General features: G+C 37.4%; 1 protein-coding gene across 4 annotated transcripts in view; it reads right to left on the bottom strand.

Moving 5' to 3' along the window:
- Positions 1-27,394, bottom strand: part of NOL4 (nucleolar protein 4) — a 191,096-nt gene that overhangs the window by 72,250 nt on the left and 91,452 nt on the right. For all 4 annotated transcript variants that reach the window (XM_050340809.1, XM_050340825.1, XM_050340817.1 and 1 more), the window contains exon 6: positions 8,460-8,743. In XM_050340809.1, coding sequence (XP_050196766.1) covers positions 8,460-8,743 — 284 coding nt within the window. The remainder of the gene's footprint in view (positions 1-8,459; positions 8,744-27,394) is intronic.

Here is a 27,394-nt window from a genome sequence, read left to right as displayed (position 1 = left end):
AGCAGTGTTCTATTTAGCCATTTATTAAGGGCAGCCCCCAAAATCAGAAGATTCATGTCTGGAAAACACAGTGCTCTGTATTACATAGTGCTTAGACAGTGCTTAAACAGTGCTTATTAAACCATTAAACTAACATCTTTTTTTTTTTTTTTTTTTTTTGTATCAAAAAGCTTCTCAGTGGCCTATAACAGTTCCCTTACAAAAACAGCAAAAAACAAGAAAGACTTTTTTCTTCATAGAACCACACTGCTTTCTCCAAACAACAAATAAACTGACTAATGGAAACAGAAAATTGTGATTTTCTCTTTTTCTCATTTTCTGAAAATAGGGAAGAGTAAAATCAAGGTGTCTGATAAAGTGGTAAACCTAAAGGACTCAGTCATTACATTGAGAGCAACCTATAAAAATCCTATGTATGAAGTAGGGATTCATAGTGAAAGAGAAAATAGGCTAATTTGTAGGTAAATGGGTAGAAAAAAATTAGGTCACAAAACTGGTTGCACATACTTTTTGTTCTCCTTTTATTAATGTTCTCCATGCATAGGAGGAGAACAGGCCTACCTCCTTCTATTGCAGTATTATCTATCACCCAAGAAGTTATGAAAAACAGTGGCATGGCTGTTTCCTCTGCCCAAACCTGAGTATAGCAGAGAAAGGAGATGCATACTTCAACACAACATTTGAGCCTGTCTTCACACACCCTGGATGTGAGATACAAGCCAAAAGATGCTGTAGCCTTGTATCACCTACACATGATGGTGACAGGGATGGATTTCACCCTCACTTTAATTCTTTTATAATTTTTACTTTTAAATCTCCGTACAAACTATTTCCAAGGATTTAATGTAGATCAGCAACATCAGGTAACAACAATTAAGTCAACAGCTGGAAGATGCTCAGGAGATTCTCTCCTCAGTGCTATGGCTGGAATGCTAAGAGCAGACTGGACCCTTGTGGAGCTGCAGATTAAGTCTGTGCTGGTATCTTGTTGCTCCACAGAATGTGTATAATGCTGACTTTGCATTCTGCCCCATTGCCCCTGTTGTTGTTTGGTCAAAATCTTGTTACTTGTTGTAATATGTTCTGCTTACACTTTCACCAGACTTTGTGTCCCTGCTCATAAGTTATTCATTACAGTGGCAAACAGTATTTCATGCTAAGCCTTTTCCTAGGCCTAAAAGTTAAGTCATAAAATAAGGCTGTCAAAACTCTGAACTGTAGATCTTTAAGATATTTGCATTAATGAAACAGCAGTCAGTAAAATATAGCATTGCTTTAACAAATAATTTCTATCTGACCATGGAAATGGCATAAAATATAACAATCAAACCAAACCAAACCAAAACCAAAAAATCTAATTTCCTCTTATGCCATTTCTAGGTAGTGAGATCCAAATTCAAGCAAGGGAATGCTGAAAAGTTCTCAGGAGAGGATGAGTTTGAGTCAAAAGCTCCTTTCTGAAATGTTTAACTCTCAATCCAGATTCATTATTTGTAACTTGGGTATTTAGCAAAATAAACTAGATGGGCAAAAGTGTATTTGTACAAAAAAGCCAACGTGCAGCACTTAACAGCATCCTCTAAAGAGGAGGAGATCCTTCTATCCTACCCTTTCCACCTTCCTGCTTAGAGCTAAGTATATCACATAAGCACCATATGACAATGCTCCCATTCAGATGAAACCTATCTATTCCACTTGAATAATCAATGGCAATGAAAAAAACTTGTTTAAATTATTAAATAAAAAATAAAAAACAAAACAAAACAAAAAACCACAACCAACTTTTCCAACGCTGTTCTTCAACATGACAAATTCCCAAAGTCTGCATTTTAACTCTTGCTTCAAGTAGGTGAACACCTGTTTCACATTTCATTAAGAAAACTTTTAAATAAATTACTTCCTAAGTTGCTCAATAAGCTACTAACTGTCTCCATAAAAGCCCACTGTAACTCCTGAGGACTCCACTTGCTTTAGAAAAAGCCATATTTAGAAAAACCCTTATAATCTGACCATGATCATGACCACTTCCCCAAGGAAACCTGCAGACAGAAATACAGGCAGAAGGGAATTAGACAGATAGTGACTCTACATGCCTCAGAAACATATGATGATCTTCACTGGGTATAAGGAACGACCTTCCACTTTTTGCTAAGACAAATCATAGCTTTTAGAGAGAGTGAGAAAGAAACACCATTGAAACTACCTTACTCCTCAGAGGCGGTGTCTATCTTCAGCTAAATTCACGTACACTTTTGGAAACCAGATTCATGAGGCACCAGCAGATGACAACAGGTTTATCTGTATATTTGTATATTCAGGTAAGGCTGCTGGGATGGTTGGGCCTGGTTTCCTTCAGTAATGATAATCTCCAGCAAAGCAGATATTACAGGATTCTACAGCTGCACTAACCACTGAAGATGACTAAAGTTTTAACTAGAGTATCATGAAGGAACTTCAGAAGACTCTTCACCCAAGACCTCACATATGCTCTGGCTTTCAGATCTCATGCAAGGTTACAGTTTTTAAATACCTTCTTAGAACGGGACCTGTCTTAAAAGCGGACAGTGTGCCAAGATAACCTGTCACTGTGTAGATACATCTGTTACAACACTGGTTTGAAGTTGCAATTGTTGGAAGCAAACAGCCCCTGGCAGCGGCCCATGACAATAACACTGTTCTTTACATCAGGCTGAAGAAACACTTCAAAAGCCCAGCACTAAAGGAAGGACAGAAAGATTTTCGTTTTAGACTGCATGAAAGCTCTGCCTTGTTGAGAACAACTGTAACTGTAATGACATGCAGTATTATAATTAAAGGTCATAGTATGCAGCAAACATTATTTACTGTTCTCTTCTTAAAAACTATGGTTTTCTTCTCAGACTCAGAGGAAAAATTTTTTACCTTATGCCATTCTGCAAGTAGCCAATTACACACTTGAGCTAAGTGTGATGCGTATTAACTTAGCCTACCATACACTCAGAGGGACTCCAGCTGTCCAACTTCTCTATCAGAAAATTTGTCTCGTGAAAAGAAACAAAACCAACTGTTTGCAATTAGTAAGTATCCAGACAAAACGGGCACATGTGTGTTGTCCTTGTTACCTCATTTTAATGCATCTCCTAGGCATTTATGATCAGCACCACGTGTTTCTATCTGGGAAATCCCAAAGAGAAGTTCCATATTAGGAGCGTCCCTTGCAATGCACAGACATAATGACCTATTTATTAATCCAGGTAAAATAGATGGCACAATGTAGGTATGACTGGTTAGCTCAAAAGTCTGTTTTCCCATACTGTATCACAATAACCTTGTTATCCAAATGCAGACGAGACAAAATCATTTAAAAGGAACAGGCTTGCTACATTTAACGAAATAAATAATGAAGAAGAGATAAAGCTATATAATGACTTTTCAAAATAAAATATAAGGTCCAGGAAGTAGCAGTAACAAAAGAAACAGCAATAAAAAAATCTCAGTGCTACAGAGACTTCATACAGAAACCCAGCAGGCTCACACATAAGTAACTATATAATGACCTTAAATAATTTATATATGCACTTAACTAATTGAATTCATAGAACTGCATTTGCAGAGCATTTGCTGATGAATACTTTCTAAGTCTTTTGTACTACAAAGACCCAGCCCTGTTAAGGTAAATTTATATTTATATTTTTGCAGCTATGCAAAATTTTACAGACTTAAGTTTAGTTCTAAATGGTTGTAGAAATTTCTACTGCTGTGAACACCCAAGTCTTACTGGAGACTCTGTTCCCTAATATAAGCTCGATAAAGGCACATATATAAAGTGTATATACATACATATACTTACATATATATATTTATCACTATGAAAACTCATGTTCATCCTTGAGCAACATTTTTTCAGTGAGTGGTAAAACATTTTGGATCAGATTTTAAGATTATGTTACAATTTGGCAACTCCCTCCACTGCACTCAACACATGGTCTTTTTATACAAAGAAGATATTACCACATATTGCCTGGAACTGAGGATTCAAAGTAACACTGTCAGCTGAAACGCAGTACTTGTTTAAAGACTGTTATCAACATCAGTTTAACAAGTCATATTCTGAAGTGACTGAATGGAGCATTTGTTAAATAATAAACCCTAGTAGTTTGAAAAGTTGAATTAAAATTTGTTCACAGGGTTATCTAATCCCCAGTTATTTATCCATTTCTTTTCAGGCAACCCCTCCTTGATTTATTATAAAAAAAAAAAAACAAATCCTACATTTCTTACAAACCACTCATTACCTCCTCTGTGTCCATTAGAGAGGTCTGATTTTAGGAAAATGTTAAGTATGCCTGTTTCGACATTCAAGACTCTTGCAGAATAAGGCCATTATGTAGCAAACTTTCCCTCCAGCTCAAAGAGGTATGGACAACACAAATATTCTAAAAATTGAACCTCCACAAAGAAGTAACCATTTTCCAAAAATATTTGACTAGTAGCTGTCAAATTTACAAAGAAAATATGACAGAAAGACTACCATTTTTATCCCAACTTCTCCTGATCATATTTCTGCAGCACATACAAAATTATCTATCAGAACATCAGCCAAGAGATCTTCCTGGCTCCATCCCTTTGCCTCTGAGTTTCGTGGAGTCCTGGCTATCCCAAACAAGTAACATCTTGTGGAGGCTAAATGGGCCACTTTAGAAGTTGGAGGAAGCATAAGGTACTTCTTCCTCCAATTCTAGCCCCATAATTGAAATATATTTCCCTTCTTTTAGAAACCAGGTATTTTCTTCACTAATTTCTCATATAACTTTTCTCAATTCTTTGCCACATAAAGATACCATAGGAATACTACATTATAAGAAGTGTTTTATCAATTTTATATCTGGTGAATGCTGCAGATTATTTTTCTCATGAAAACAAGATTAGAGGCGTCATGGCTTAGGAACACTATTCCCCAATTTAGTATCCCACTAAAAAGATCGGGAACCACTTCCCTCCCCTTCTGAATGGGAGGCACAAAAGGCAGAGATCACGGGCTGAGATGAGAACAATTACTGGAAACAGCAATGAGATAAGAAAAATTAACAGTAACAACAGCAATACTAATAACAAAAGTGTACAAAGAGAGGGTGATTTACATGCAAAATGCTGACCAAGCCCAGGACAATGAAATAATAGCAGACAGCTTCCCCCTGCCCACCACACTTTCTCCACCAGAAAAAGAAAGCTCTTCTTCTTGGAAGCAAAAGAGAAAGTCCCTAGCCCTGGCAAAGGACATGAGATGGTATGGAATAACATTATGGTCTTGGCCATTCCCACACAGCTCCAGGCACCACCCCTTCATGGCTACTGCAAAAAATTAACCCTGTCCTTAGCCAAACCCAAGACAAGAGCTTGCACTAAAAACACATTTGCTTACCCATTACTACCAATGATGCCATTATTCAGGTCCAATAATGTCTGGTAATTGTATGACTGAATGGCTGAGAGAGCACTGGGACAACTTCCAGGAGACTTCAAAAAACATCCCACATGTATTTTAGATAAAAAGGATGTGTGAGATATGGCTCCTAGTAAACAGCAGTACCCTGTTGACCTTATATGTTCTTTATTTCCTTCCCTTTTCTTTGCAGAGAATTAAAGTCTAGGCTAGTTGTAAAATATTCATTGACTCTTCAGTATGTAAAATAGCATTTAAGGTAAAACAGTAGTAATTATTTATATGACTGTATATATATGTATGCATACTAAATTCTGAGATGTTGCACAGTCACATTCTATTCTAATACTTTAATGGGGTTTGACCCTTCCAAAAATATCTTAACAACTTTTTTTAGATTTAAAAAATAGGAATAGAATTAATCTGTAAACCACTAAATATTCTTTTACTCTATACTCAACTTACCGATCTTTGAAAACTTTTTTGTTTATCTCAGGACTGTGTTCTACCAGAATTTACTCCATATTTAATAATTTTTACTGCATACCCAATAAATCATATGGTTAAATGAACTGTGAACATCAACATGAGTTTCACTAGGACAAAAAGGGGAGACAAATCTGCATATTGTTGGCAGTATAAGGTGGGTAGGATGACAGTGAGTGTGAAAGATTGTATGGATGTGGGGGATGATTCTGGTCTCTTAAAATCTGCAGAGTAACAAAGAATGAGATGGCTTTGATTGTCATCTCAATTCATTACAAACAGATTTTTAACACTTTTTGATACTTTTTTTGCATCTTAGTTGGAACTGATTGAAACTGAAAATTCAGGCTATGTTCTTGTCTTAGCTATAAATGAGTTCCACATTAAGACTCCTCCTTTCTTTGCCAAGCTTATTTGTGTATTTGCAAGAGTGATGGCAGAAGCAACAACCTGCCTCAGGCAAAAGGAACTGTATGTCTTTCAATATTTGGGTGATGAGCTTCATTGGAACAATGTTCCCTGAAGCAAATGAAGATACCATCCATATTAGCCAATCTGGGACTCACTGTGCAACAGTCAAAGTATTGAGTCAATCCAGCACTGGAGTGCATACACATGCTGAGACTACAGCTAGTCAGAACATTTTTCACACTATGAAATTTGTGAGAAAAAAATGTATTCCATACAGATAGACAGTTTTCCATGAAGATTTTATGGACAAGGTTTGGGATATGTGATTTGCTAAACTGGAATGGCCACAAGAAAGATTAACAATCTCCCATTTAGTCTCCCTTTCTTCTACCCACCAAAACTCAGACACTTAAGTTACAAAAACATTTCAAGTTTTTCTTTTTACTCCATAGGCAATGAAGACAAAAGGTAAAACTTTAAGGTAAATAAATGTTGTTCTCTAGACATCCGTCATGTACAATGCCTTTCTAGGTACGCCTAGAAAAAGCGATTTTCCACAACACACCTCTTTCCAAGTCCTGTAAAAAGATGTGCCCATTCAAAGTTTATCTATGTTGTCAGGCTACTGAAAGCTAGTGACTAGCATTATTAGTATTTGGATCCAGGACTAACATCCTATTATTGCTGCTGTAAAAGTGGTAAGCCAGTTGTTTGTCAGACAAAAACCAGGAATTTGTCACCAGTAAGATCAATGGCTGAATTTTATGACACAGGCCATTTCTTCACCTTCCCTTACAGTAGGCCCTCATGACAAACACCTTCTTAGAAAGCTAACTAACCTAATCTATAGGATCTGTCTTTATCTACAAAATAACCACACTTGCTTCCCCTTACCCACATAATAGAAGCTAGACAGAAAGGCCCTCAGGAAATTACAGCTTCTTAAAGCAAACTTGTCAGTTTTAATTCAGGTTAGGTGCCTGCATAACACAAAAATGAAGGAAAAAATCAGCTCCTTTCAGATGTTGATAATTCACATGTAGTAATGTTCTTGGGTATAAACACTTAGCATTCATATGGATTCACTCTTGTCCTGGTTATGGCTGGGAGAGAGTTCATTTTCTTCCTAGTAGTTAGTACAATGCTATGTTTTCGATTAAATATGAGAATAATATTGATAACACACTGATGTTTTAGTTGATACTAAGCAGTGCTTACCCTAAATCAAGGACTTTTCAGATTCCCATGCTCTGCCAGGGAGCAGGTGCACAAGAAGCCCTGAGGGAGCATGGTCAGGACAGCTGACCCAAACTGGCCTAAGAGTTATTCCATACCATGGAACACCATGCCCAGTGTAAAAACTGGGGAGAGTTGGACAGAAGCCACCAATCACTGCCCAGACACTGGCTGTGGGCATCCATCAGTGGGTGGTGAGCAATTGTTTTGTTCTTCACTTGTGCTTCTTGGATTTTATTCCTCTTTCTCATTTTGTTATCTCCTTTTTCATTATGATTATTATTAGTAGTAGTATACTTTACTTTATTTCAATTATTGCACCGTTCTTATCTCAACCCATAGGTTTTACCTGTTTTCAATTCTCCCCGCCACCCCACCAGAGTGGGGAGGGGAGTGAGTGAGCAGCTGCAAGGTACTTAGTTGCTGGCTGGGGCTAAACCATGACATTTCTACAGATACATAATACATGTGATGAGATGGCCATCTATAAATATACATACATATATGTATGTCAGTATTTATACATATATATATGTATAACATTATATACATATTTTAATATATATATATTTCAAATGGGTAAGTAGACAGTTCTCATTAAATGGATTGATAAAATTCATGTCTTATGGAGAACTGCATCATTTTTTGTCTGTGTGTCAGCACAATATACATGCCTATACATATTTATCCACCCATGTACATCCACATACATTTAATGTACATATGCATAATATATGTGTAACAGAGCATACATACCTATGTATAGCATTTAAGTAATGATCTGACAAACATTAGAGACATTGCATTATGTGCTTATGTGGGAATAACCTGTAGTTTGGCCTCACAAATCTTTTCCTTTTCTAAACTACACACTTCATATCTGGAGCATGTGGAAGCATCTTACCTTGCTTCCATTTTCTCTTGCCTCCCGTTCCATCTTGAGATCAGAAATTAGGAGAGTCTTGTATTTGTTCTTTCCATTACTGCTGTGATCATCTAGTCTGTATTCTGAAGTCAGCTGAGCAGAGAGGGGACTGTCACTCAGGTTCAGAGGCTGCTCATCCTGCTCCAGATTTGTTTTGCCATTACTGTTGGTTTCTGCCATCTCCCTGCAGTGTGTTCCCCCTGAAGCATTGGAACTGTGTCCCACGGTCTCATTGCCATTAAAACTCTCTGCGGCTGAATCATCTATTAAAAAATATATATTTTCAGTCACATGCCACATAATCATCTCTGTCCAGTTCAAACATAATTTATATCTTCACAATAGAATGAAAGTGGTATATATTTACTAACACCAGTACATTTCTGCAAAATGTGCACACACACTCTTCCACATTTGCAAGTAAAAGCTTTAAGCAAATCTATAAAATATTACTAAGTTAAGGGAAGTTATCTGGGCTGACACCTTAGTATCACTGTGTACACATAAGTATCACAAACGATTTTTAGGCACAAAGTGACAAAATCTGCCTTAATCAATCTGTCTGTCCATATGTCTATGGATCTATTTTGATTCTTATATCATGCTCATTACTGTAGTATTGCATATTTCCAAAATCAACAGAGGTGCACATGGTACTCAGAGAGAATCTAGTTCTCAGGTTTTAAGTGTGCAGAACAGCACATGTCACATCCATAAACATCCTCTTGCACAGCTAAAACTTAAACACATCTGATGTATTCACTGCTGGCAGTAGAGATTACGCTGGAAGAGTTGACTCCAGAAACAAAGATCGTCTCTTCATTTTGTTCACGTGCACATTCACTTTGTTTATTCATTGTATGTTATTTAAAAGTACTGATCAATAGCGGATTGCATCATAAATCTGAAAGCTACATCCAAAAATTCTGGATGTCTTGTTGTTATCCCTAAGATTTTACAGATGAATTGTATGATTAGTATGTGTCTTCATACACTTTTGGGTTTGTCCTGTTCTCAGCATTCAAATTTGCCACCTGTGCTACTACTCTTTACATCTAAGCAATCTTTTTGCCAACAGGCTATCTAGGAAAGCAATTCATCCTTCAATGGGTTAAGAGGCAGCAGAATTTGGCACTTAGTTTGCTTAATTCTTGTTCTTGGAACTTACATGGTTTTGCTAATGGTGCTACACCTGCCCAGGGATCTACAAGCCTATGCTTACTGCAGACAATGAAGCTGGAAACAAAACTGGGAAGTTAGTAGTCAGGAATGTGTCCAGGTTGAAACAGGAGATACAGGATGAGATGAACCTTAATATTTTAGCATCTTAATATACCACCTGCTTTGGGCCTTTCTAAACAACTTCCATGGAAAAGAAGCAAACACATTTATATGCATGTGAAATTAAAAAAAAAAAAAACATCATCACAACACGTTCTTTAATGGATGAGCTCAAAAATACTCACGCTTAAACTACATGAATAATCAAACTGTTGACTCACCATCATTATTACAGTAAAAAACAACTATCCACTGCTCTCAGATCAGATTTTTAAAAGGGAGGAAAATACTGTATAAATAGGGAGTGAACTAATTCAATTAAATACTTAGAAAGCCATATACAAGATGTGATACATCAGTGCCTTGCTTGCAGTACTCATCCAAAACTTTTATGTCATAAAGTATACAGGACTAGGTATACATTATGAATATATTTTTTAAAAATTGCTTTGGTTTTTAAACCTGTAAAAAATCTAGTTTCATAAAAATACATAATAAGAATCATAATTTAAATGGTTTTATTTAAGGAACATTTTTGTTGTTCTATAAAATGCTTTATAATTCATGGCTGGAAAAAAAAAGCTATGCTTTGGTAAGTACCACTTTTATATTACTTCTGGAAAATACAAATGTATGTACTATAAAATGCATAACATTCCTACAATAATGCTTTTAAATGTGTACACCAACCAAACTTGCAACAGAGCAATGCTGCTTGAGGATTTCAGCTATGTAAGTGAATAAAGTGAGTAGGATTTATCCTTTATAAACCTTCTATCAGGCCCTGAGACTTATGTCTTAAAGAGCATAACCAATAAAAAAGGTTAAAATTCTAAATAGAGTTTCAGAAGTTTATATGCAATTTTACAATTCCAAAATAGAAAATGAAATTCCATAATAGGGGTTTTATTTTTTAAAAGAAAATAGCCATATTTGCAAAACATTTTAAAAGCTCTGAGATATCAGCAAGAAATCCAGATTTCTTCAAGAGAAAACACTTTGATTATTGCTGATTTGTATTTAGGACCGTTAATAGATAATTGGCTTCTTGATTATCAGTTTAACAAGTGATAGTTAGTTTCAAATTAATTAAATCAATTACTGAATGGGTCACAGAGTGAGGGATGCTCTTCCCTCTGAAGGGCTCAGAAAATTCCCTACTGTTGGGAGCAAAGAGAGAAACAAGTGAGTAATCAGAGGATGCAAAGAACCACCTAAAAGGTGGGGGCACTGCCTACCCTGCAGCACACAAGTCTGATCCCTAGGGAACTTCTGTGTGCTGGCACTCAGGTGTCCCAGCTCATGCAATGCAGAAGAACTACTACCAGGACACAGACGGCTAAATGGGAATGATGAGAATTGTGCTCAGAGTTAGATCCAGGAACAGCCAATTCTCAAGCACAGCTGTTAGTTTTACCTTGTAATCATAAGCAATAATTCTTTTCTTTCTTTTTTTCCCCTTTATGACAGATGGTTGACAACTAAGGCTTACACGTGTGAGAAGATTACAACACAGAAGAAAAAAAATCTTATATTTGCTCTAAAACATGATCATCAAAAAGATTTCTATGCCAAGTAAATGCAATCAAGCATTATAATACTCTGAAAAAATGAAAAAGTATTTGCAAGATTTTGTATTTTCTTAGCAAAACTTAATTACTTGACGGTAAATCTCAGTTTCTACTATACAGTCAAATACTTGTTTTTACAGTCACGTAACCTTGCTTGTTAGAAATGGGAACTGTTGTTTGTTGGCTTAATGCTAAGGAGTACAATGGGAATGGTAAAAATCACACCTTTGCCAAGTAAACAGAAATACGTATTTCCATAAAAGAGATGTTGGACAAACAAAAAGTGGTGGAGCACTAAGTTTCTTACAGATGTTACCAAGGTAACTGGATTACAAGGTTTAGTACATTCCTCGTCCCTGGGCAGCCGTCTATTTTTGCCAAGAATAAGGCTACATCAAAGCAAGAGTTTTTCAGGAGGCAGTCAGGAGGGTCTGACCCAGGAGAAGAAAGGCAGGTTCACTCTTGGATATAGGCAGCCACAGCCCAAACACCTCCTAACTGCTGGGTCGAGATGAGGTCCACCCCCTCCCGGCACACATGGGGAAGCAATCATGGACCCACTGAGAGGCTCCCCTCCTGCAGAAAGCTCTTTGGCCCCACTGCCAGTCACCGGGCACTCCAGGCTCCCTTCCCACAGATGGCTGATGAGTGGAATATAACACTCCACTGATTTTCAAAACCACACATTTTCAAAACCTGTTGCTTGTTTGAATCCCCATTTGAACTCCTTCCACAGGGTGGATTTTATGGGAAGACCTCCAGGGAAGGCTGCCACAGGCACTGGGAGCTGAGAAGTGGGGGAGCAGAGGGGCTACCCACACTGCATTTGGTATTGAGACAGTCACAAAAGAGGCTGTGGGATGAGCTCACATCTTCATCACCACCCAGGGCCATTGCTATCCACAAGCATCAGCCATGACTGCAAATGATGCCCTCATCAAATGCTGCTGCTTGCTCAGGGCAGGACACATCTTTAGGAACTGTGCAGCTTTCAAGCCCTTAACCCAGAATGCTGGAAGACTGGAAGCACATCTACAACCGGTTTTACTACTTAAGCCTGAAAAGGGAGAGTCTGACTGCAAAATATGCATGTGTTTCACTTCAGAAATACAGCTAGCTGGGGCCTGCCTCACCTATGCAGAGATCCTCTTTGAGGGTTTAAAGAGCATCACCCCTCAGAAAAATACTCCAAGAACAGACTGCTGGATCAGGCGGTAGCCACTGTCTTGCTGAAGCATAGAACATTTTTCAGGCTTAGGCACAGATTTCTCACTTATGGACCAGTATTTCTTACACCACCTTTTCCCACCTTGCACACTGCTCCACACTGATCCTCTGCTCTGACCAACACCTTTTGGATAACTTCAGTCCAAGTACTCTCTGTGTTAAGGGTAATTGATAGGACAAGGGGTAATGGCTTTAAACTGAGAGGTAGGTTTAAATTAGATATTTGGAAGAAATTCTTTACTGAGGGTGATAAGGTACTGAAACAAGTTGCCCTGAGAAGTTGTGAATGCCCCATTCCTGGAAGGGTTCAAAGCAGGTTGGATGTGCTGTGGGCAACCTGACTTAGTGGAAGGTCTCCTTGCTCATGACAGGAGGGTTGGAATTAGATGGTCTTCAAGGTCCCCTCCATCTAAAACCATTCTATGATTCTAATTCTCAAAATAAAAACTGCAGTAACTTTTCTACTTCAAAGTTGTAGAAAAAACATTGCATTACAGCTTCCAACTACTCCTTTTAGATCCCACTGAGACCAGCAAAATACAAAGTGACACCAGCTTTGTTTTTGAACACATGAGAAGTCCATATTCCTGCTGTGAACTTTCCAGACTCATTGCAATCATCACTGTGTTAGCTTTTCTCCCTGCTTTTGAAGGAAACTTGGAAATGGTGGAAGAAAAGACAATGCCAGAGAAAGCTCAAGCAAACAGATGCTCTGAATACGAATTTTGATTCTCAGAACTATTGCATCCTTCACTTCAATTATCTGCCACAGACGTTTCTCACGGCTTAAATCTCTGTCAAAACCCAATTTCCCCATATTTAACACCTTGGATTCTGCAAGGTGATATCAGTGGCAGGTATTTTAAGGACACTGATTTAGAGCAGGAAACTAGGTCTTAATTTATAGGAATATGTTTTCCTTTCAAACACTATCTAGATTTATGAATGGGCAAACAACATACATTGCTAGAATTAGAGATTCTTCTGTTACAGGTTAGCATACAGTTATTCTACTCAGAAAGAACTGTCTTCAGACAAGATATGTCAAATGCTCAACACAGTGCTCAATAGGAGTGCTTTCTTATAGTTGAAGTGGGCACCAAAGATGGCTGGAATAACAAGTTTATCAAACACCACTTTTCTGAGAGCACAAATTTAAAATCTGAACTCTGATATAAGTGTCATTGAAGTACTGTGAATAGCAAACCAAGCTACATATACATACTCTCATTTTTTTCCTTGAGAGAAAAATCTCCAGATGTTTTAAAGAATGCCTTAGGTATCAATTTTATACTCTAAATCATCCAGACTTTTCATATTCCTTGCAGGTAAGTCAGGGAGGAGTTAAGAAGCCATTCTACATAAAGACAAATCTCTGAATAAATTCTCACCCTCTCTCAAATTAATTCTCATGTGAGAATGCAATTAATATTTAGAGGATGCTTTAATAGTTTATACACCTGAGATTTCAGCTACCTGAAACACATTTTACTAGTGAGTAATCCATAGCATTGGGCTTCAGCTCTAACAGCAGTAGTGTGGCACAGACCTGCAACCATATGGTCACATGGAAGCTCAGATCCACTGAAAGGGCAGACAGCCTACTTGGGAAGCAGACAGAAAACAAGGGAAAGGTAATTAACCTTACAGCACCTGTGGCTCTTTTGAAACAGTCTGACTATAGGAGGATGTCCTACAAGTCAAAACCATTCCTGGTAAGAATTAATCACACCAAATGAACAAGGCATTTGTTGGGGCCACTTTGTTTTGCTCCAAGGAGTGGAGATGTGAGAGGATCCCATACACAGCCCAAACAGACATTGATGCCTACAGACTCCAAGGTAGCATGCAATCAGGTTAAATGAACTCTTTGAGTGGGCTACCTGTTGACAGAGCATCTCTGAGAGCAGCAAGATAGGTAACTGTTCTTTCTAAAAGGAGAGTGGAAGCAAATGAGCTGAGTAGGATGAGTGAGACTGAAACTTCTTGCTGTGCAAATGCAGGCTGTCATAACACCCACTCTGAAAGACTGTCTACCAAAATCCTGTATGCTGAAGTTTGCTTTAATCTTGTTGGGCTGGACACCATCAGCCCAGACCTTGCCAAACACCACCTTATACCCTGACCAATCTGATTCATTTGAAGAGGATCACTTGCAAGAGACAGTACTGTAAACCTGAGTGACAGGTTCCAGACCAGTTTTGAGTTAGTGTTGCTCTCCTTAAACTTTGGCTTCAATATTGCACGTTTTATTTTCTGTATGTTGAAATACAACTTTAATGTAAATAATATGCTACATAAGCAACCATTTTAAACTAAGTTAGTTACGTTCCTTCCACAATCTACAAAACCGAGGCAAACCTTCCCAACAGGAGCTATTGGAAAAAAAAAACACTCTACTGGTGGCAACTGACAGCAGGCAGTTTTGGGAGAGCTACACCAGGAATCAGGCAAAAGGTGGTGTACAGTGCTGACTCACAGAAATTACTGCAGTATAAAATAATAATTGAGACTTTTCTAAATTAACGGATAAAAGGCAAGGACACTTTTCACTCACAGCACTTTTCACAAGGACTGTTTAATACCGATTTGTCACAGTTATGCATTTGGTTACGCTTCATTTACATCGTAAGTCATGTTTCGAACACAAGTTCAATAAATAACTTAAAAGCCAGTCAAAATCAACTCTGTCTATTCATTGTCTTCATTCCCTTTCATACTATGATAAAGAACAGGGGTTGAATTAATGGAGGTACAAAGGTGATTTCAGACGCTCTTTTATTCCTCATTTCATAAAGCATAAGAATGGCCATAGTTGGGCAGATAAAAAAATTCATTTTGTCCAATATCCTGTCTCCTGCAGTAAATATTAGGAGATGTTTAGGGAAAAAAATAAGCCAAGCATATACAATTCTTCCTCCTATGCATTGCTGAGCCCTCAATAATTTTAAATTCAAGATCTTTCTGACTAGCATGTAGTTTCTAGTAGCATAACAACACTCAACAGACTTTCTGATTTCCAAAAATTCAGTCTTTGTTTGAACCTGTGTAAAACCCAAGCACCCTTCTCTGCACCTCCAGAAAGTTACTGCCACTATTTCTGTTTCCACTAAAATGTCAATATGGTGTCAAGGAAACAAGGAACGGGAATGAAGAGGTGGGCAGAGTGATGCTCATAGAGCTCAGTCCCTACATTCACAGTGAGACTGCATTTGCTCCATTTCAAGAATATGCATTAGTTGTCCTCTTCAGTTAATTAACCTCAATAATTTTTTTTCTTTTCTAGAAATGTAGCTTTCCCAGTGTGGTTGGCTTCTGTGAATTCAGCTATGGAACTCACTTGAACATTGAATTTTGAACCCGGAATTCCCATTAGTTTCAGTGATGCTAATCAGTGATGCCCTTACTGTTGTTTTCAGTGGTGGAGGAATAGGTAAGGAGCAACTTCATACAATCACTTAGCCTTGTCAACAAGAGAACAAGAGTACAGTAAATTTGATATACACATGCACATATGCAGTGGAATCAGCATTAGCCAGGCTGTAAATCTTATTTCATAATTAAACAAACCTTCCAGTAATTCACGATTTTACCATGGGTAAATGCCTCTTCTTGTTGGAGGCACCAAGCAGGAAGATATTTTTTTCAATTATATTGTTAAATAATGGAGCAGTGAACAACTGCCACTCGATGACATCAGCAACTATCAGAAAAATAATACTGCCCTCTCAGTCACAGTGTTATAGAAGGGCTCATTTATAAAGCTTCATGAGTGACTTGCATGACCACTTTGCCTGCAGAGCTCCTGTCCCTGAATATAGACAGCAAGGAGGTGAAGCAGAATGTCTATTGGGAGGATACTGCACATGTAAATAATCAACCTGAAAGCTCACTGGGTGCACAGTCATCTTATTATCACTGTGCATCTAGTTTGTACTTCTTTTTGGCATTTACACTTCAAAACACATAGCCCTTAAAATCTCTGGAGAGAAAAATCCCTAGTTTTCCCCTTACACTGGAGAAACCTGTAGGGTATGTTTTCTAACAAAGGCTCTGACAAGCAATTGTTAATATAGAAAAACCGTAATTCTTCTAAAAGTTTTTATGCCGTGTATAGAATCATATTTGACAGGCAAAATATCATCTGGCACTGAGAATGCGGCTTAGAGCTCCATCTCTGGGCAAGCACTGCAGGAACAACTGCTCAGTCTGATAACATATGAGTGATGCTGGAGGTATTGCCTTATGCTCATGCTGAAGAGGACTCTGGACCTCAGAGCAGTTTATTGATAAGAAGCTAGGAACTGAGGAAGGATGCAACACAGGCAGGCAAATAGGGCTCAGGACAGACGAACTCTTACTTTTGAGATTCACTAAAATTCCAAAGATGTACAGAACTGATCAGCAACAAAGACATTTGAGTCTGCAATATATTATGAAACAGAGAAATATGAAGCCTTTTCCTTAAAATAAAAAGAGGTAATCTAGGATACCTTACACTCTCCTCCTCCTTGTCCAGCATGGAAGAGGTTCATGTGGCTGTAGCCAAGGGCTGCTGCAGGCAGCATCAGCTGCTGCCCTTCCTGGCAGCAAGAGGACTCTAGTGCTGTGCCAGCAACAGACAAAGAGTAATATGTAGGTGCATGTTTGTGCCTAACCTTCAACCCAAATGGGGCTGAAAGGAACCTTATTGTTAGATTTATCTGCCATTTGGACCTAGGGCATGCGTGCAATATCTAATTTTACTTCATCAAGATCTGCCAGAAGACAAAAGCAGAGAGGAAAGATCAAGTCGGAATCATCAGAAGAAATTCTCTGCAGATTGGATGTCCCAAAACTGAGAATTTTTAATAAAGCCCTGTAAAGTCTAAAATGTAGTCCACCAGTTTTAGTGTGTTGTTCACTCAGTGATACCACTCTGTATTTCTTTCTGGAAGAGTGAAGCCGTGAGCACAAGCAAGATAAGTAATAGCTTGACAGCTTTGCATCCCCTCAGTAAATTGCTGCCTACTCTTCCACAAGGGCAGCAAGGCTATGGAAAGGCTCATTATACTCCCTCCAGCAGTAAAAATGAGAGAGAAAGGGGGGAAAGGCCATAAGAACATCATAGACATAGAAGTGTCTGCTTTGAGCTTCCTATGTCCTTAGCAACATTTAAACCACACTCTGACTTGGGGCCCCAAACTTTGCAGTACAAATTGCTGGAGAACTGAAGTTTCCTCTTTAAATATGAAAAATTCACATGTCTGTTAATATTTTACCTATCACTAGAAGACTACAATGGAGTAGAAATAAGGAAAATTTGGGAAAAAAAAAAAGAGGGAGAGAATTGGGAAAATGTACCTATACATGCCCAAGTGTATGAAAAGCAAGAGTTCTGCTGAAGTTCAACAGATGATAATATTTTAAGTTCTATTTTAGAACCATTCTGAAGAAGTCTTTCAAGCATTCTTTATTTTATATTGGTAATGCATACATAACCTCAGTAGTTACCAGCTGATATTTAGGTGCATAAAATAAAGAGCAAATTAGATCAAAATGCCCTGTCAGCCCAATATTTTGGGCAGCTCTATGATAATAAAGATAGTTCAACTGAGTTGACAGTATAACTCTTAGTAACAATATTTCTACAAATAATTCAGACTCATTAGACTCTTCATCATCAGTTTTGTAGCTCTACAATTAGGATTTCAAAATTACAATCTAATTTTATGGTGGGGTTTTTTTACACCGAAAAGTATGGTTTAAAGACTTTTATTACTTACTTTAAAGCAATTTTAGTGTTACAATTGCATATCAAAAGGACACAAAAATTCTTCAAAACTAAAAGTGAAAACATTTCTTAAAATTTTCAAGTTTTTTCTAGTTTTCATAGAAGTGAATGTTGGTAGAATTAATTGGTTTTTTGCAAAAAATTTGTTTTTCCACTTTGGAACAATTCTGTCACATCCTTTCCAGTCAGTTATCTCCACCCACCTTAACGTATAGGCTTTCAGGAAAATTTTCTACCTCAGCAGAGAGTAAAATAAGTGCCTCTAATATTCACATACTGAAATTCAGTTTAAAAATAGGTAACAAACATATAATTGGGAAGAAGTAGAAGATAAGTCCGTGGAATAGGAAGTAGGAACTTACAGCCTACGTATTTCTATGCAGGTCTAGCATTATCAACAGTGAACTGAAACTTCCTCTATACATTAGGAAAGTGGATGTTAATGAATCTGAGAAGTCAGAACAGTAAATATCCAGTTGTAGGACTCCATAAGGGCTGCTGTTTCCTTATTTAGTGAATGTAATGTAATTAATGTTTTGCTGAGACAGAGTCCCTGTGAGTCAAGGATTCTGCTACAGATAAACTGTAAATTTAGAAATTCAATGAATTCCAGAGCTTGGAAAGCTGTTATTAAAAACTTGGGCAAATAAGCATGTTTGAGGGATATAAATTACATGTCCCTTTTCAATTCAGTTTGTTTTTTATTCTGCCACTTAGAAATGCTTATGAATGTCCATGGCAGCATGTACATTACTGTTTCCAGCTTTGAGCATGCCGTAGGTAACTACAGCAAATGGTCTGCTCACTGCTTGAGGGAAAACACTATTCTGGTCACACAGGACACCACTTGATAACAAACTTGGCCTTTCTCCATCTGGCAAGCAACCATTTTTGAATGTTCTATCTATTATGCTTTCCTAATATATTCTTCACTGTATCAAGTGTAAGTTAGAAATATTCAGCATGTGCAACGCTTAAGCATCAGCCCAAATACCAGGAAAAGAATGCTAAAGAGTCAGCAATGCTAAGAAAGCTTTACCTGAACACAAAAATATTGCCACAAGCATATTGGGAGTGTCTCTAGCATGTTGACTATAATTATAAGGCAGGAAAAAAAGCAATGCTGATGATTGAAACCCCTTTGATCAGTTTGAGAAACCTCTCTCACACAGTGAATGCCAAAACTGCCAAAAGAGATGTATAGACATTATCATACCCAAGGCATTAAAATCTGCTTGGAAGTTTACAACAGTAAACTTGCTTTTTCTGCTGAAAAATGGCCCAACTCAGCAGAATCCTGAAACATGTAATATACCTTGGGTTGAAAAGTGGCAGATTTGCACACTCTATCTACAAACATCCATAATTGAGGAATTTGACACCAACTGGGTGCGACTGAAGACAGCAGACTTTCTATAAGGTACTAATACTACAGGAAGATCTCTTCTGCCTTTCCTAGAGACATCACTTTTAAATCCCAACAGCCTTATAATCCTACAGATAGGCATGCTGACTTTCAATCTGACTGGCAAAATTAAAACATGCTCTTTCCTTTTCAGAAATTATTTTCAGGGGAAAAAACCCAAACTGAATCATGTTCTTTTATCAAAGTCAGTAATTTTTTTTACAATTCCCAAAATATAGCTGAGCATTTAGTCACACATTGGCTAAAAATTAACTAGAGTAAGAGGTATCTGAAGACAAAAAAAAGAATGATTCTGCTAGATCGTCTGTTGTCATAATATCCCTGGCAAACCAAGTAAATATGATTCAGTGCCCAGAAACTTCACAAAATCCAAAGGATCTGATAGATAGTTCTGGCATATCTACTGCTATTCCTCAGCAGAGCTGTGGACTTGAAATTTTCACTGCCAAGCCATCTGACTAAGCAATGCCTCTCCTGTTTCAAACTTTCCCTCCCACTGCAATGCAGAGGGCTTTGCTTGGGTGGGGAACAGAGCAAGCGTGAGAGAGGGTTCAATGAACAAGAGCGTAAATGAAAGATCAAAACATGAAAACTGAGATTGAAAATTTTTTCATGAAGACTGTAATTTTTCAGTTCCCTTCTGAGAAGCTAATACCAACAGAAACACTACAGGTTCTTGAACTTAATACTATTGTAGTAACTTTCAAAAATTTTCTTCTCATTAAAGGCAGTCACTTTGCCCTTGCTGAAACATCACTGAGAGCTAGTCTCAAAACCAGATTGCTCAACAAGGCCAGAAAGTAGAGCAAACAGAACACCAGCTTTCAGAGAAAATACATGAACTATTTTGCAGCTTTTTGCAGACTGGAGAGATTTCTTAAGAAATAAAATAACTGGTCCATTATTCTAATTTACTTAAGGGTTTCTGGTAGCCCAGCAGAATTCAGCAATGGAAGGGTCCACACACAGAGTAATTGCTGCATGTGCTTTTCCTGTGCTTTACACTATTGATAAGGTATACTTACCAATGAAAATTTAAATTTTAATCACAGTGAATCAGTCATATTCTCACTAAAATTCCAGCTACTATTTATGTAGAGATTGCTGTTAACCATCAGAAAATTAGAAAGGGAAAGAATAAAACCTTACCAAAGAGTCCAACTGTAATGCCTACTTGGCCTCCTTATCACATGGGACTGACTTGAGAATGAAGGGCAGCATGAAATTGTAAAAAAATTGACCATTTGTTGAGCTGGCTCAAAAGATCTCTGTGTGGAAACCAGCAGGCTGCTCCTGGTAAACCAAGTGTTTAAATCTCTGTTCTGTCCACAGATGATGTTCTCTACTGCAAATCTAGCTTGGGAAGGAAGGGGAAGCCCAGAGCAGAGCACTCACAGAAATGCTTGATGTTATTCTAAATAGAGAAGTAAAGACAATGATATTGCAAAATCTGATTTTTAATTTGTTTTCCCTTTACAATCTGTAAATAAGATTATTTGGCCCATGATAGGATTTGTATTTTGAAAGGATCATCATTGTATAGTTACTTTAATCTAATTGAAATGCACATTAGAAACAGAAACAGATCTATGACAAACAGCTGTACAGCAAACTTTTTCCCAAGCTTCCAGAAAACTTAGAAAACATAGTGTTTGAAAAAAAAAACAAAAACAAAAACACAAACAAAAAAAACAACGACCTGACAAGAATGAAAAACATTTCCTAATAATCTTTCTCCTGCTTCAGCAAACTGTAAATGTCCATAAAACCATCAGAATCCCAGAAGGTTCTTTCAAATCCCAGATCATTACTTTGCAATTCTTAACATCACCTTCATAAACTGATCGCCTTGCTTCCTAAATAATAATTACAAACTAGTTCTAAGCAAACTGTGCTTTCCAGAAGATTAGTTTGACATTTTTTGAAGCAGAACATGGTTTTGAAGATGGCTTTTGGAATAGGTTAACCTTATTTCTTCTGGATGGAAAGTTTTTACCATTGGATCAAGCAGAAAAGTTACACATGATGAAACACACCATTTCAATACTGATCATGAATAGAATGTTATTTCTAATAACTATTACAATCTTGAGGGGCTGTCATCTTTTATACCCAATGTAAAAGCAAACAATAAGACCAACACTCCAGAGCGTGAAATGCCTAGTGTGTTCTCTTTCACAGAACACCAGCAGAGTTTCCCTTTTCTGCAATTGCAAATTACTACCATCAGAAGAAATAATGCAACCAATACAAGAACAACAACAAAAAAACAAACAAAGGGGGATCTGTCAATGGTAAACACACTGCAATCATAACTATTAATTGCACTTCAAACACAAATTTGATTGGGAAAATTGGTTGCCGATGGCACCTGTTGCTCCAGGTATGACAGTTTCTGAGATTGTTCCTCATTGTGCACGTAGGAATCAACAGAAACTTCAAAGCTAGATATTGAATTGCTCCAAAAATTATAAAACAATTTGGGGAAAGCATGGTTTTACTACCACTGATTAAGTGAGTGTGACAGGCTTCAGAATACAGAAAAATATTGACACAAATGGATTGCCCAAACTATATGTGTCAGTTCAGGTACCCAAAGAAATTTCAGCCGTCTAAGCAAAGAAATGGTTACTGTCTTTGAGTCTCCAACATATGAATAAAAACATTTTGCATGACTCAAAGTACAGTCTTTCTAAAAGAAAAACCCTTTCTTTATTACCCTGTGTCAAATATAGCAGCTTCAATACAGAAGTACTTAGAAGGCAGTCTAAGGCTATCATCTTCTTTAGAAAAGTCTGCAATGCCTCAAAGATATTCTTGGCATTCCCCTTTACGCAAACAGATAAATACAGATTTTCAAGTTCCTGATCTTGTCTCCCAGTGTTACCCTAGGAAAAATACTCTAGGAAGCCTTTGACATTTTGGTCCAAACTCTTTTAGGCTCACTCAAGAAGCCTTTGATGATGAAAATTTTCTCAGAACTGATATAATTTCAGCATTATCTTCTTCTGTTGAAGAACACCTGGGATAGCTCTATTTTGAAATATTTTCAACAAATGGCCAAACCAGTTAAATAATGTGGTGAAAATCACCGGAAATCATTGATGTGGAGCCCTTTTACGTAGATGTCATCAGCCAATTCTCAAGCAGTTGTTTTCCCAGAAAGCACCTCTTTTTAACTTCAGCATTGAAATCTGCAGTTTCTGCAGATTCCTACACTAGGAGTCCCTGCCAAACTCAACACCACAGCTGGTGGTGCAGGAAGTTAAGATAAAATACAGGGAGCAGAGGCTGAGCTTTTGCATCAGAAGTGGATGTATGCTAACAGTGCATTTGCAGACAGTAAAAGAACTGGTAATTGTTAATGCATCGTGTGGTAACCACAATAGGAGCCATCGAAAGCAATCTTCAGTAGTTTATGTAGTAGCAAAGAGCAGAATGGAAGGACATTAGTGAATATCACAGCACTCTTGCTCTTGGACTTGAATATCCAAAACACAGTTTTGATCAGATCCCATTTGGTTTGCTGCTGGCTGAACAGAATCACAAATCACAGATGCAATCAGAAATGCTGCTGTTGCTGCCATCAACCCACACATACAGCACTTGACTTCCCCTCAGCATGTTTCAGAAAACAATTTCAATCATAACAACTAGAGAAATTACAAATTCAAAATGACCAATTATTCACCTAAGGCCAGACCATTAAAGGGGTCCACACCAGGATACAATAACTAATCTGTTGTCAAGAATGAATTTGCAATGATAAAATAAAACGCACTACATGTGATCACTCATATCTTGAGCTCACATCATTCTCCTATCCCCTGTAAAACTTCTGGTGGACTCTTCTGGCAACAGAACAACAGAAACCCTGGATTCCCTTTGTGTAACTTTCTACTACAATTGCAATTTTGATATTACTGGTATTATTAACATTTGACATCCTGATATTTGGAATCTAAAAGAACCACAGCATTGCCCTAGAGGACGCATGTGCATCTCTCATCCTCCTTATAGCCACCTGCTATCAGGACCTCACAAATAACCTCTGGAGAAGACCAAAAATATTCCAATTGCTATGGCTGACAGCACACAAAACTAGAATAATGGAGCTGCAACAAGAACAACTGCACTCATTCACTGCTTTCAGTATTGGAGAGGCCAGCCAGACAGCACATAGTATCTCAACTACCTCTAGAAACAAAGAACTTGCCCAGGAAATCTTGGTTTGTGCTCGGCCTTTGTGTTTGGTCCTGTTAAAAATGAACATTGCTGTTTTGCTTAGCTCCTCAGCTAATATAAAGAACTTATTACACAGTAAGCCACAAAGCCAGCAGCACAGCACTAAGAAAGCACATTTTAATTAACTGCTACAAAGCTGGCCAGAAGAACATCATACACAGGGCTGAAATCTACCTTTGGATGCATATGATCTTAATCTCACTAGAGTCAACAGAAGCCAGCATGTGAAGCCTGGGAAATAATTTATTCCATTAAATTCATGCAATTTACATACAATTAGTGGTTTCAGACTTTTATTTTTAGAAGAGGAGGAAGATAAAGGAGGTTTAAAATAATCAAAATATTCCCAAGAAGGTGGCTATCACTCTTTCAAATTAGGGGAAACTGTCAACTCAAAGATATTTTAGAACCTTCCAGATTTGTCTAAAATAAAAATATTAATCAAAATATTTGAGTTCATTTTTAAAGACATTAAAAAATCTCAAGAGATTTAAACTTCCTGTTGCAACTGAAGATACACTTGAGGTCCACTTCTGCTACAATGAAACTACCCACTTATAGTCTCTTTGGAGACGTTTTATATATATATATATATATATATATATATATGTAAATTTTAAAGGAAATAAAGAGGCAGAGGTGCCTCAGGAAACAAGATGCCTTGCAACCAAGAAAAAATACCATCACTATTACTCCTTTCTTACTATAATGTGCAGGATAAATCTCTGATATGAAGAGATACACACTTTGAGTATAAAGTTTCTATATAGTATAAAAGTACGATTTCTGTTATTGATTAAATGAGAATATCATCAGCAAGATCCCTGCTGGGACGGATTAGAGTTTGTGATTTTATACTTGTGGATGATAAGAGACAACCAGCTTCTGCGAGGTGCAGTGTACCACCTGGAAAGTGCTGAACATCTTACCTATTTTTCTCTGAATGAGAATGTGAATGAGAGAGGGACAAATTGCTAGTCATGAATTCCAAATGGAGGCTGTTGGCAGAAGCTGTACAAGTTTTGGGGGCTATTTTTGCAATAGTGAGAAATGTTTTGAGGAAAGAGAGCGACACACTCTTGACAACATTTTTCTGATTGGTGTCATAATTCAAAGCCTTGATTTGGTGAATAAGTATATACATTAAATTATCCTACTTTTATGCATGGAAAAGACAGAGAGCATTATGTTAGCCAGCTCAACATCTAATCAGCAGACACCCTTAACACTGGGACACAGGAAGAAGGTAGTTCTGGAGGAGTGTAATACCTGTTGAGAGTGGAATGTTGGGCAGAAAAGGAATGAAGCCAAAAACCTATGCAGAGATTCACCCCCTGCTATGGGGAAGCCAACAACTCTCAGAACAGGAGAGAGCTGAAGAGAAGTCCTGGCAGAATCTGCTATTTCTATTATTTTTAAGAGTTTAGCAACTCTTACTTTTTTGTATACAGCAAGCAGAGTCATCTCTGCTTTTCAGTTTCTGGTAACTCAAGGAGTTCCAGTTTATTTAATCGAAACAGAGTTTATAGAGGGATTTCCTGAAGTTTGGTGATCTGGACTCCTGAGCATGGGCAGTCTCTACCAATTGTACCTGCCTGTGTGTAACACAGTGCCATTTCTACATGGAGTGTCCACACCCTTTCCCTGGAGAGAATGCAAAAACAGGTTACGGGTTTGGATGCGTGCTTTGAACCCCACTGCATTTCCTCACAGGCAGTTGGTGCTCAAACTTGTCTACAAGTGTAGATAAGGAATTCAAATCCCTTTGAGAAAACTGGGTCCTAATAAAATCTGGACCAGTTTCCTAAAATCACACACTTTGTAGAAGGCAAAATAAGTTGAGATAATGTTTCAGCAGCCAACATAATTCCATTTAACACAAATGCTGGGGAAAAAATAAACGGAAAAAAATCATGGCCTTGAGATAAAAAAAATCCAATTTATTTGTTAATTAATTTAATAAAAGGACATGCAAGGTAGAAAATTTGTGCATTTAACAATCTCCATTATTTTAAAAGCTGTAAACAGCTATGTTAAAATGTAAAACTATATCCTCACAGAGATGGTGAAAATATAAAATGAAACCTCTGGCAAATCTCTCCTAGTCGATTTTTTATCACAGAAGGGACTTTTTAATCAGTAATTTAATTTGACAAATGCCAAGCAATTTCATAGTGCTCTTCCTAATTAAAAGCATTTATTTGATGAATTTTCTCTTACCATGATCCTCATTTTGCTTGGCATTTCTGTGGAATCCCTGTCACCCATATGTCTACCATAGACTCAAGGGCCAACCTAAATAATGGCTTAAAGCTTCCATAGCCTTTGTGTTTATTTCTACAGCCCTCCATAATAGACATACACTGGCTAATGAGTTTTTTAACTCCAAAGAAGACAGACAGTGTCTTTGATTATCAGTGCTTTCACTATTTGGTAAACCAGCCCAAAAAAGGAAATTTTAAGGGAAGACTGCTCTTACACTAACCAATCTGGAGCTTATGAGTGACTCTTTCTGAGCTGTCCTGGGAGGGAGAATTAAAAAAACAACCGTCCCTTCACTACACATTCCATAGACTCAGATCTTTAGAAAGGCAACACAGTGTTCTTTTATCATATCAGTGAAGATGCTTCCCCTTTTAACTCTACAGACACACAGAGAAACACAACATATGCTGTTTCTTTAAGCAGATTGAGTGTGTTTATTAGGATTTTTCAACAATAAGCATTTCAGATAGTAGAAAAATACCTATCCTGCGAGGTGAAAACAGGTCTTTAACATTCTCGGTGTTATATTATCATGAATCACTAACGGGCCTCATTAAAACAAAGACTGCAAATGTATACGCATATATTGTCTGTATTTGTATGTGCACAAACGTAGTGCAGAAACACACAAGCATGCATGCATTTTATACATGTAAAACACATATATGCATAACAGATTAAGTTAGACAATACTGCTATATAGTAAACAATAATTAAATAATTATAAAATTATTTTTTAAATTAAAACCAGAAAACGCATGCATATGAAAAAATGCAAAAATACATAGGCTGAACATATAAACTCTGCTGGAAAAATAAGTTTAAGAAAAGCAGTAACGAAAAGCAGACAGTTAAAATCTTATTGCAAACAGTCTAGTTTAAAGCTGGGAGTCTTGAGCATCTCTTTAAGTGAAACACAGGATCATATCAAAGAAAGGACGAACATTAAGATAACCAGAAATGGAATAGCTAGAATACCCTCTGTTTAACTCTACCAGCAAGAAAACAAACACACACTTCACACGCTGCATCATGTCACACACCACCTTAATTCAGCTTCATTAAAATGAGGTTTTTTCCTCAAAGAAAAGCTCATATTATGACTATACCTTTAAAAATCTCATGT

The sequence above is a fragment of the Myiozetetes cayanensis genome, unplaced genomic scaffold (genome assembly GCF_022539395.1).
Source record: "Myiozetetes cayanensis isolate MyiCay16 unplaced genomic scaffold, myiCay2020 scf1, whole genome shotgun sequence".
NCBI classification, from domain to species: Eukaryota; Metazoa; Chordata; class Aves; order Passeriformes; family Tyrannidae; genus Myiozetetes; species Myiozetetes cayanensis.
Note: the sequence above shows the minus strand (reverse complement) of the source record. Positions and strands in the feature narration are given on the sequence as shown.